Raw genomic sequence first — 12495 nt, 5'->3', positions numbered from 1 at the left:
AGCTAACACCTAACACCTTACATTTGCCATGGGCCAAGGACATGCACACATGCAGCTGGTGAGTCAGCTAAGATACAGTGACTTTATTTACTTTCGTCGTGATTGTGTGAAGTCTGATTCTCATGTTGAAGTCACGCGTAAATATATAGATCAAGCTGTCCACATAGAATATCAGTATCAACTGTTATGTATTTTGAAATAGGAGTGTAAAGAGGAATCATAGCCTGCTGGAGAACCTGTCCAGGTTCTGTAGGTGTTATAATGTGTTTAAGAGAAGAAAGGGTGGGAATTTGGTGCACCTATAGAAAAGGGACATTAGGGAAGAGACAAGATAAAGGGAAAAACAAGTCATTTAACACAAAAGAAAAATAAGTACAAAAACCATCGAAAGAAAGCTGTAGCACTACCACTGTTTTGCAGACTTTGCACATAAGTAGTCTAGGAATTTCCTTGATTAAAAAAAAGAAACCCACAGAGAAACTGCACAGAGACGTGATCTCAGCACATCTGATGCAAGCATACCATCCGTTTAACCAACCATTTTACCAACCGTGTTTAGGGTTTAACATCTGTGCAAAACAGGCCACAGAACCCAAGCCCTTCTGATTGACAGATATAGTCCCCCGTGTGGAAAAGACTGTTCTCTCCCCCCAGCTAAAAACTGAGATGCCTAGTGAGGTAGAGCACAAGCCACATGGATGTAACTGCACTAGCCCAGTACTACAGTCAGGACCACATTAGTCTGGACAAATTACAGAATAATTGCCTAGACTACATGCAAACCAGAAGTAATAAAACCTCTTAGCTGCATGCTGCTGTGATGGACATCTCACTACTAAATTAATTTTAAAATTTAGATGCACCCATCAAAGGCTAGACATACCATACAGTATTGTGCATTCCCAAGTTTTTATAGTTACCAAAACTACTAACACCCATGGAGCAATTACAAGGGAGCTAAATTATCTGGCAAATATCACACAGCAAATTTTTGGCAGAAATAAGCACGAACCAAGGTCATCTAGATCCCTGCTATGCATCGTAACTCTTTTCCCCATATCTACCTGTAAGTTCAATATAATGTGTTTAATAGACAATTACGACACAAATATCGATAATCAATACCAAGCTGACAAAATGACAAAGGGTTCTATTAAATTCCCATTGACTTTAATGGCAGGATTTCATGCCAAATGGTTTAATCCTTAAAAGTGTGGCTTAGTCATAGCTATTCCCCAAAACACCCATATAGATTATTGTCACTTATTCTAGAGCACAGTACATATAAAGTATTTATAGCCATTGCTTTCCTTACCAGCTGAAAGAAGCCAATACGAATAGTGTTTTCTTTCTTTTCTGGTGACCTTCAAGAGCAGAAAACATAACATTATAAACTTTTATTGTAGTGCATATTTTGTTCTATATGCAAAGATAGTACACAGAATTGAACTTAACTCACTTTTCAGTTTTCTTCTCTACAAAAGGTTCTTCATACGTATAGAAATTCCTAGCAAAAAGGATAAGATTTTACATTATTTCTTTTATTCTCTTGGTTATTTCTCTGAAATTGCATTTTTTTTGAGACATTTTGCCCAGAATTTTCAGAGACAAGTTGTTTCTTTCAGATTTCTTCAGAACCAGTGGTTTGATAGTTCTTTTACGTTTTAGATGGGGACTAGAATGGATGTTAGGTTAAAACAATCTGAAGGTTTATGCTTTGTTTCATAAGCAGTTCTTCAAAACACTGTTGCTATAATGTGAATTGTTGGTTCTTTGAGGCCAGTTAGAGAAAAAAACACCATCCAAATTGTTGGTTAGTCCTTTCTTTAAGACAGAGAAAGGTCCTGTACCCATTCCCACCTATATTGCCCGTATGTTCCTAGCTCCATAGTGGCAGTAGAATCTCTCACACTACCATAGGGTTTTTTTCAGTGCTCACATTATGTGTTGCTGTTCTGTAGGGTCAGTTAAAATCTAAAGAAGTAGTTGCACCAGTGTGGATGGGATCCACTATTTATATTACTATAGCAAGTAATTAGCTGTGTGCGTTTGGTGATGAATGAGTAGGGATTTTCAATTTGGATTTTTTTTAAAATAAAATAAATTCAAGCTATATTTGTCATGAACAGTTTTCAAAAACCAGATCCTAGAAAGCCTGAAGGAAGCTTCATATGTGTAGTAGGTAGGACCATATGCGTGTTACATGTGAAAATCCAACAGAACTTGGGTTTCAAGATATGTGTGAGGACTGTGGTAGAGCTTGAACACTGGGCTGGTGCTCTCTGAGATGGGCAACCTGGCAAGGACAAAAATTAAGAGATGCTCTTGCTTTCCCATTCCAGTTTTTCTCAGACTGCGTCAGAAAGAGCTGGCACAAATTACAGCACCCATTAGGATATCCAGGCTGCTACAGAGTTATCCCAAGATCTCCCAAGGAAGAGAGAGACTCTTAACCCCATTCAAATCTTGGATTATAGCTGAAGATTAAGGTCTCTAAATCATTTCAGCTTTTAACTATCTAGAATTCTACATTTAAATCTTAATGTCTGAGCTCAAATGAAGTGAGCTAATTCCTTTTACTTTAAAGACTCACAGTTAAGCTTAAAGAGAAATTAATCAAGATCGATTAAAATTCCTGAAAAACTCATTTCTCAAACTAAAAGTACTAAAAAAAGATAAATTTTAATATCAAAAACATTTTCAGAAGACCATATTTTGCTGTCATTAGTCTATGCTTTTAAACAACAAGTTTGGTCTGCCTGTGTCACCTGTATCAAATAAGGCAGTTCATCTCCTAAGGAACAGTTTTTTATTAGATACCACATATTGTATAAATGCATCAATTTAATCCGATGACATTAACTTCTTTGAATAATAGAAATAATAATTGTTCCATTTGTATACGTGACTTACTCTGATTTCTTGAAGCTGTTACCTGTTAGGGAAAATAAATGCACAGTCTAGTCAATAATTATTGTTAAAGTACATAATCTTCTGTAGATATGTGAAACATAAACCCTAGAACCCCATGGGACTGGATCATTCCTGAGTTATAAGCATTTCATTCCCACTGATACATCTAGCCAAGGACACAAACTGACATGGGTCCAAAAATTCCTTGGTAAGTGTATATCAGTTTATACCTGCTTTCTCTTGAAAAAGTAGTCTCAAGTTTTCAGTCCCCCAGGTGACAAAATGTTTTTCACTAAATACATAATTCAGGAAATTCGCCAGAAGTCAACTCATTTTCATAGCAGACTGTTCTCTAGTATTCCACTAGTTCTCTTGGACACTGTTTCATCACGAAATACTACTACTCTACTGGCAGTCCACACATGCTCCCTGAAAAGGGTGGTAGCTCATCACTCTTGCCTTCCAACAGCTTAAGAGGCTGCAAATCCTGTGGAAGAGGGGAAGCTGTGCTCCTGGAGGGTACGATGAACTTGTCACACTGATGTCTACTCTTGGGATTCTCTCTATAGGAACCTATATATATATATATAGCTCTCTATATATAGCTTAGAGAAATGCAATTATACTACAAGATATAATTATGCTGTAGGACAACTTCCTAGTCCCCAGAACAGGTCTAGATTTAGCTCCTTTTCAAGAGAGATTGTTAGACATCATACCTAAAGCACAGCTTGTGTTGGCAGGGGTCCCAGAGAAGTGTCATCGTAAGGGTAGGCTATATTTGCAGTACATCGTTTGAGATGACAATGATAATGAGCTGGGTTTACATATACAGCATAGTTTGGATAATCTAAGGGCACTGGGCATATGCACCTTGCTCATTTACAACGCACTTGGCAGCTCAGCATCAGGTTGAGAACCACAGTAAGCTGTTCAAGCAGTGCCTGTCTTTCTTCACATCTAGTGACACAACACTGAGCATGCACAGGCCTGTCTCACAGAGCAAATATGGAGGAGCTTTGCATCACGATTCACAGAGGGTGCAAAGTCATCACTGGAACCACAGATTTTGCCTCCATCATTTTCCTACCCAAGGGAAGAGGGCTTTTCCACTATCTCCAGAGTTTTGCATTTCACAAGGCAACAATGTTAGATGGAAGCAGTCTGAGTTTGAGACTGAGAGAACAGTTTATTACTTCTCCTTTTTGGGGTTAATAAGATAACTTTATTTGGCTTTAGCTGAAAACGACTATTGATTTTATTCTGCTCTGTTACTCAGGGATGACAAGAAGAAAAGATTCATTCAATAAGGACCTATGTGTATTCCAAAAAACCCAGACATTTTCCAGGAAAGTTCTTATTTGTAAAATTATTATTTTACATAATTTATTATGATAAAGAATAATTTGGTGTTAGAAAAATAGATGCTTGTGAAGGAAGAAGAAATATCTGATTGCAGTTTTTTGAACTTTGACAGCTGGCAGTGGTTTGAAAGCATTCCTAGAAGATTCTCCAGTGTTTATCAAAAAAGTTAAGTTTTAGAGATTGCATTACCAGCCTGCAGAGGAAGCTAAGTGTTTTGCAAAAAGTGAAGGAATTGGCTACTGATAGGAAAATGAGAACAAAAGAGTCTGGTGAAATAGCTTTCTGAGTCATATCAACTTAGAGAGCAAAGTAAGCATTCTCCAACAGTGAAGAAACCCTAATCTATGAACTTGAAGAGGGAAACAAGAGTATATCAATGCTATCCAAGAGTGTGAGGCGCTGTGAGCCAGCTCTTGTGTGCTAGCAGTTTTTAAGCAGAGGAGAATCTGGAATTATGTTACCTATGCTAACGTGAAAGAAGGAAACAGGTGAGTAAAAGTTCACACTGCTACAATTGAAAAAGTAAAAAAAGAGGACAGAACATGATTTTTATAGAAAAGAAAAGAATGTAGGGAAGATGAAAGAATTTATTAACCCTAAAGAAAAAAAGTTATAGTGATCTTTGAATGTTCAAATATTTTGAAAGAGGAATTAAGGGCTTTAAGAAAGACATTTTACTATTTGAAAAAAGCACAGAATCAAGGAAAAGCTGAAGAACACTACCAAGAATTTAATTTACTGGTACTATGAGAACACAGTAAAAGTTAAACCTGAGGAAATCTGATACTTGATTCAAGCAATGAAAAACTGTACTCAAAAAGCTCCACTTTAAAGCTGGCTCTTAACTACACCTACAGATGTGTTGTTCAAAGGTTGATCCAGAGAGGGTTAATTCTTACTATGTACGAAGGATGGTTATTGAAGCAAACCTCACTGGAAATGAGATCAATCAGCAGAATGCCAGTAAGGTTTTAAAGCAATGATTCTTGCTTTGGGAAAGGTGCTGCAGCAGTTCATCACACTGCTCACTACATTAAGCAGAAAACACAGTGCATTTCCAAAGAAACTGAAATCAGAGGCAAACTCACTTGACAGGCCAAAAAGACCCCAACTGTGAAAGAGGAGTAGCTTTGGTCCCAATAGAAAGTCTTTTGCCAAAATCCCATTACAAGTAAAAGCAACAATTACATAAGACAAAATCCCACTCTAAACCAGCTAGGTAAATCTGGGCAATCTGGGAGTGCCAGATTGAAGTGGCTGGAAGAGATGAAAAGTTTTCTCTCCCAGAAGCAGAAGGACATACCCCTTAACCTATTCACTCCCTTTTCTCATCATTCCTGCCCTCTCGCCACCAATATTAGACCCCACAATGCCCTATGGATTGGACCTGCCTTTAGTTAGCAGCCTAAGTGAGAAGTTTTAAAAACAAAACAACACAGTAGGGGAGGAGAGGGGGGAGGTCTGTACTGCTTCAGCATGCACATGGCTGTTCATTCCAGCAGGATGCAGAGCAGAGTGCTGGGGTAGCAAAATACTGGGGAGAGAGCAGACTTTCAGAAAACATTCACATTGGTTTCTTTCACAGTCATGGAGCTGAGGTTGCTGCTGCTGGTTGCAGACTTCAAAATCAGCTGCAGAATCTAGCACGCCAGCTTTGGTTTTAAGAATACATTTAAGCTATTCAGAGAATATTTCCTACACTATCTTCTTACCAGCTGTAACAATAGATTTCAAGTTCCTAACAAAAACAGACCTCTGAATCTGTCAAATAGGAGATCATCTAGTCTAGGAGAATAATCCCAGCAAAGTGTAAGAGATTTGATGAAGATGGTTAAAACCAAAGGTATTATCTGACTTAACACAGAGAACATAATCCCTGCTGCACATGAAGCTCTTGTTCAGCTTCTAATGTCAGAGCAAAAAAAGCACATGGGCTGTCTTCTAGTGAAACAGCTGCTTTTATGTTTGCAGATATCAGTCAATCTCTACAAAGATAACCACAATCAAGGCTCAGTCCAAGCTCAGAATGAATACTCAAAAAGTGTTCAGACTCTACTGTTATTCCCTTAGCCCTATGAGACATCCTGTTACAGATAAAGATTGGAAGGAAATCCCAAACTCATACAATGAATGATACTAGGCTTGAAATACAGACTTAGCATCAATCAACTTCTAAGTTTTAAAAATAACAACAGACAGAGCAAGTTATAACAGGGACACTGTGCTGCTGTATAGCAGGGAGAGAGTCTTGAAGAGGTCTCCCATTAAAAATCAGTCCTAAGGTCTTGAAAAAGTTTGATTATTGTCTGAAATTACATAATATGCATGGTTATGTGAAGAATTTTGCTGCATGCTGTAAGTTTTAACAAAAGGTAGATGTATAGTTACCATGGAATGAAAAAGACTGAGGCTGGACTGCCTTAAACCTGAGCTGTTATCTAGGCAAGGGGAAAAATATCACTGTAACTCAGTCTAGTATGGTTTGCTTTGATTTCTTTTTGTTGGTAAAAAGTAGTTCCAAGAGAGAGGGACTGTCTTTCAACACAAGTCTCCATTTTTGTGGAGGATATCTGTCATGAAGTATTTAAAGAGAAATAAAACCGCACAGTCTTTTATCACTATCCAGTTTGATTGTTCTAACATACATCAGATGAATTGAAAGAAAGAAAATAAAACATCACTCCTTCTCAAGCTGTGTTTTGTTCAGACCCAACCTGAGAGCACCTCTTTTTGTGATGAAGCAGATGAAATTGGGAGTGAATGCCACATTTGTAAATCCCAATAAGGCCCATATTTAGAACACAGGCTGTTTCATGCATGGTTTGAAGCATTTCATTGGGTCCTAGGAGAATGGTTTAAATTAAAGCTTAAACTCTTCCAGGATTAGGGTGCAGCTGTCAGGTAATTTAAGAAAATACAAAATGTATGTATGCTTACGGGAATCTGGTGATATCTGAGTGCTGGAATAGTTTTGTGAACCCTTTTTACTCTATGTGAGGAGCATGTACATTATACCGTATTGCAATTTATCTTCCATTATATGCTACTGTTTTGCTTTCCTTTGTACGTTACATTCAGTATAAACACCCCACCCTTTGTCAGCTTTCCTCAAGTCTTATAAACAGAACTCAAAATATTTAGCAGTTTCTCTTCATGTTTCTCCTTGACTCTTGCTGCATTTGGACTGGCAAAATGGAAAAGTGCACATTGCAAAGAAAAATGGAAGAAAAGAGGAAAAGCTCTGATGAGGGGAAGAAATGCAGATCTTTGCGTAGCAAGAGCTCGTAAGAATTCTGCCTAATATAAGTATGACCACAAATATATGTGTTCATTGAAAACAGCTTTAGAAACTGTGGAAGACAGAACTTCTAATTTTTTTCCCTAGTAAAGGCCTTTTTCTTGTACACCAGAGTGCTGAGTATAAAAACCTAGGTAGATACTGCGAACTTGTAGGCTGATAAGTAAAGATTGCCCATGAGCAGGGATTGTTATGCATAGTTTTTACAGAAAAGTTGTTTTGCAGACAGCATACACATAACTCTGTATCTATTCCACAATTTGATTTGTATTCTGTAGGCTATTTGCTCCACTTAGGCCACCCACCACCTATTTTTACATGCTTTGTAAAACAAGTTGCTGACTGAAGAATAAACTTACATTTGCCATCCAAGTCAAAAGCATTGTTATCCTCTCCCAATCTCTTGATGCTACGCAGAACAACAGGGTCAGACATGATGTTTAGTTACTTAAATCGGAAGTCCTGAAGAGAGGAGGGGGAGGGGGAAAGAATATCAGCATACGTTTGTGAACATATGACATTATTACATAATATTACATTACGTGGTTGTTGTTTTTATTATTACCATGATGTTAAAATGCTACTGACCTCAGTTTTGCCCTCATTATCCCAGGGCAATGCCGCTGGTTATAGAACAACTTACGACAGAACGGATGTCCCAGATGCAGCGAAACCACGGAGCAGAGGAGCACCTCGGAGCAGCCGGCCCAGCTCACCCTGGAGTGCAAGGCCTCTGGAAGGCTCCTGTGCCTCCTGCCACAAGCGAGGGCAGCTCCACAGGGCTTTCCAGCCCTCTGCAAACGGCCCTGCGCTCATTATTTGCTCTATTAAAATAAACTGCTGCTTTTGCACAGATGACATGCACAGGTTATAGGCTGAGATATATTAATATAAGAGCTCCTGCCTCAGTTGTAAGGGGGTGGCAGGCACGAGACCTGCCCCTGCCTTGTCCTGTCCCAGCAGGCAGCAGCCAGCAGGACTATGACAGGGGACAACTGGGGGACCAGAGGGGTGGCCGGCAGGGGCCAGCATCTGTGGCATCACTACCAGCTGAACTCCCACAGCTCTCAGCTGAGGTGAGTTACCCAGCAGGCTTGGTCCTCTGAATAGTTTTATTCCTAACTAGTCACACTGACATGCTGAGCAGGTGTCATACATGAGAAGAAATAGGTTAACAACTTTTAAAGTTAACACTTTTGTGTTACAGAGCCACTTTCATGAGGTAAAACCTGCCGGTGGCACTAGCTTTGACCAGGCAGGCCTGGCATCCAAGATGGCGCCCGGGGAAAAGTGCTGCAGGAGCCCTCCCCAAAATGGGCCCTTTCACAGCCAAAGTCATCTCATTCACACCTTTGTTTAACATAATATATCTCAAAACATAGTTACAATACCATATTCTGGTCATTAAACATCAACATCTGTATGGTTTTACTTCTGTATAAACCTCTCACAAGCACTCATTTTAAGCATATTACAACACATTAAGATTTTCAAAGCATTAACAACTTTTACCCAAATAGCACAAGAAGTCTTCTGTGTAAAAGACACGTTTCCACCGATTGTGTATACCACCTACCTTCCCAGCCAAATTTTTACCTATTTAGCTCTCTAAAGGAACCACTTTTCTGCTAATAGTAGTAAAATTACCCAAATCCCTCATTTTAGCAACAGCTGTGTGATTAGCTACAGCTGGGCAGTTCCTTACCAGTGGGAAGGGCTGAGAAGAAGCTTGGCTCTGAAATTACCAAAGGATGAAGGAAAGACACCCATTCCTAGATTAAAAAGGAGCAACATAACAGGAGCCAGTCCAGTGGTTCAGTGGATTTTTAATAATTTCACTTCCCATGAATTCCTAGCCTTTTTTTTTTTTTTTTTTTTTCCACTTTTTCCTCCAAACTGGCTTTCAAAAACTGCTGAGCCACAACCAAATCCTTCTCTTTACCTTCTTCTGAATTTTATGTGTACATCCCTTGGCACATCACTGAATCATCAGCAAGTCAGGCTGGAAAGATCAAAGTCTCTTTACTAACTCTAAGCATCCAAGGCAAAGTTCAGTTATTCTTGTTTCATTTTAACAGATGTTTACCAAAAATGACTGAAGAACTCCCCAGGCAGTGTTTCACTATCCTTATTGCTAAAGTATTTTTTTCCTAATATCTAATACAAATCTTGCCTATCATAATTTAAACACCTTACTACTTCTGCAACCTACTGAGGATATAGAACATAATATTCCTTTCTACTTTGTAAGTTGCCTGCATTTATTTGAATAATACTAGAAAGTCTCCCTCTTCAGATGAGGAAAGCAACTCATTCAGTTTTCCTTGGTAGGGTACATTTCCTAAACCTTTGATAATTTCTGCTGGTATCCTCCAGATTCTAGCATATCTTTCTCGAAGCGATGAGTGCATAACAGCACTACAGCACCAGTCTTACCAACACTAAGCAAAGAAGGATTATTTCACTTTTCATGGATTATATTCCTGTTTATGCAACTCAGTATGATGTTTGGTTTTTTAACAGAAGTATCACATTGTTAATTCACATTCTGGTTTTAATCAACCAAAGCCACTCACTTTTTGCAAACAACTTGCTACAGATCCAGTTGCTTTCCAAACTGTTTTCACAGTTTATTAATCTTGCTTGCTATTGTCCATATTTAATAGCACCTTACATTCTTCAGCCCATTTTACCTGTTTGTGAAAGAGATTTTGACTTCTAGTCCTGCTCTTCAGCATATCTACAGTCCATCCTATGTTTATGTCATGATCAAATTCAATAAGGATATGGTCCATTGTGTAATTCACATCAATATTACTGGATTATACCAGAAGCAAGACAGACCTCTGCAGAATTTCATTCAGTACATCCATTCACTGGTTCATTGATGGCTACTCTATGGACATGGTACTTCTCGCCTAAAAGTTTCTGATAAGTAGACACAATTTATTCATCCACTGCTCGGTAAATTCTGACATTCTGTGACCCCCTAAATTGTGACCCAAATTCTCTCCTTAAGTAAACGTGTAAAGCCAGATCATCACTGCAATAGCAAAATGTCTGGCCAGGACTAGAATAGTCACAAAATAAAATCACAGGAGCTTTTAATTCATCCCCACATATAGTGAAAACACTTAACAGTTTTCATCATAAATTTTCCATTCTCTCAGACAGATGGCAAATGGGCTAACAAGTTATGGTACCTTCTTAGTTAAAATATCTATCATGTGCATATTTCCAAGTTCTCTTTTTGCTTTTTTATATAACAGAGAAAGCACGTAACACCTGCTTTGACCAGAAAGAAAGGAAAGCATCATATACATATCACTGCTTCACATGAGACCTATCTATAGATCATTAAATTTCACTCCAGCTGAACTTGTATCAGGCATATGGAAAAGCGTTTAACAAGGGCTTAATTTCCAGATGACATTAATCAGTTCATATTGAAATAAATGTAGCCTTCTCAAAACAGCAAACATATATTCCTGGCAGCTTGAAGTACCTTGAGATTATGTTGTCACTGAAGATGAGAACGGCAATTTTCCCAAATGGGAAAAAAAATTTCACTCACTTCTTCAGTAAAAATACAGAGCTTATTCTGCTCCCTCCCTTCTTCCTTTTGCTGTGTCTGATTGATTGAAGTAGTCTCAAACAGAAGATCTCAAAAAACTTCTGTTCAAATCATCCTCAAGTTCCAGAAGTTTCTCTAAGCAAAAAACCCAACTTCTCAGCCAGCTCATTTTTGGCTGTTTTGTCAGTGATCACATTCTCAAGACAATTTTTTTTTATATATATGTCAATTCAGTTGTGAGGTTGGAGCTGAAGATCTGAAAACACAGACTTTTTGCTCCATTTACAAAGTTTGACAGTGGTACCACAGACTGGGAAGCCCTTCACAGTGACATGATTCTAAGGAAAATATAACTTAAATGTGCAATTGGCCTAAGGCTGGCCTTTTTCTTTTACCTTAAGTATATGTTTTCATGAAGGACACAGTTAAAAAAAATGAATGAATAAAGTTCAAAGCAAGCCGATAGTGTGAGAAAAATAATCACATCACAATGTTTATATCTTTGTTAAAGCTTTTCAGATTTTTGGTTCAAATGGTTAAAGCATCATTGGCTGTATTGATAATACCCACAAGACAGCAGCTGCAGCCATACACTCCTATTTTCTTCCGAAAAAAACAGTTCACCACAATGGTAATTTTACTAGCAATTTGTCATTAAACATGAAGCCATCATTTCCTTCTAGATCTAGTACTGAGTGCTTTTCACTGTTTAGAACACAAGCACTGGAACTGTTTAAAGAAAGCTGAACAGATAAACTGCTTATTTTAGACCAAAATTTGTATAATTAGGAATGTCACCTGGATCATGAAAAACCTGTTCTGCTGGAGTAAAGAAGCCATGTTCCTACATATTCTGCTATCAAAGTAAATCTAAACTTTCAGGGTGATATTTACACAAACGTTCCAGCAGCTTCAAAATACTTTACAACTTCACAGAAGTATAAAACTATTTAAATTAAGTGATAGAAACCATTTGAACCATACTACCAAATATGGCTCCTAGTGAAAAGCTATGAAGTGATAAAAGAAAAAAAAAACCCAAACAAACCACCACTGCATTTCTGCTTCAGAAAGATAATGGATAACACCATACTGTAAATTGATGAAAAAGGCAAAAGTAAACCAAAGTCGCTCTCTGTCTGTCCTTTCAGCTATTTATTATTTGATTTGCAATTGTAACATCTCTATAAAATTTTGTAGTGGAACACTATAAAAATCAATCTGTCCTTTAAATGTCAGTATAGATCATCGTGCTGGGAAGTCTTATTTCAGTGCTTGCTCTAGCAGTATATTTTAACATTATAAAACCTATTTTGCAACTGATTTTTTAAGCCTGAAATCTGAT

The 12495-nt window shown here is 38.0% G+C and overlaps 1 protein-coding gene across 12 annotated transcripts in view; it reads right to left on the bottom strand.

The window, feature by feature from the left end:
- ABCB11 (ATP binding cassette subfamily B member 11) overlaps positions 1–12495 on the bottom strand; it is a 68365-nt gene that overhangs the window by 42764 nt on the left and 13106 nt on the right. For 8 of the 12 annotated variants that reach the window (XR_008748501.1, XR_008748503.1, XR_008748502.1 and 5 more), the window contains exons 1-4: positions 7936–8193; positions 2914–2935; positions 1460–1507; positions 1316–1364 (exon numbers count right to left, since the gene is read on the bottom strand). Coding sequence is in view for 7 of the 12 variants with exons in the window: in XM_055812724.1 (XP_055668699.1) it covers positions 1316–1364; positions 1460–1507; positions 2914–2935; positions 7936–8011 (195 nt within the window). In the remaining 5 variants the exon portion in view is untranslated. Of the gene's footprint in view, positions 1–1315; positions 1365–1459; positions 1508–2913; positions 2936–7935; positions 8298–12495 lie in introns of those variants that run through there. The other 4 variants (XM_055812722.1, XM_055812721.1, XM_055812723.1 and 1 more) reach the window with 4 other exon arrangements.

This window comes from Falco peregrinus, chromosome 8, assembly GCF_023634155.1.
Source record: "Falco peregrinus isolate bFalPer1 chromosome 8, bFalPer1.pri, whole genome shotgun sequence".
Classification (NCBI taxonomy): Eukaryota; Metazoa; Chordata; class Aves; order Falconiformes; family Falconidae; genus Falco; species Falco peregrinus.
The sequence above is the reverse complement of the archived record's forward strand: the minus strand, read 5'-3'. Positions and strand labels throughout refer to the sequence as shown.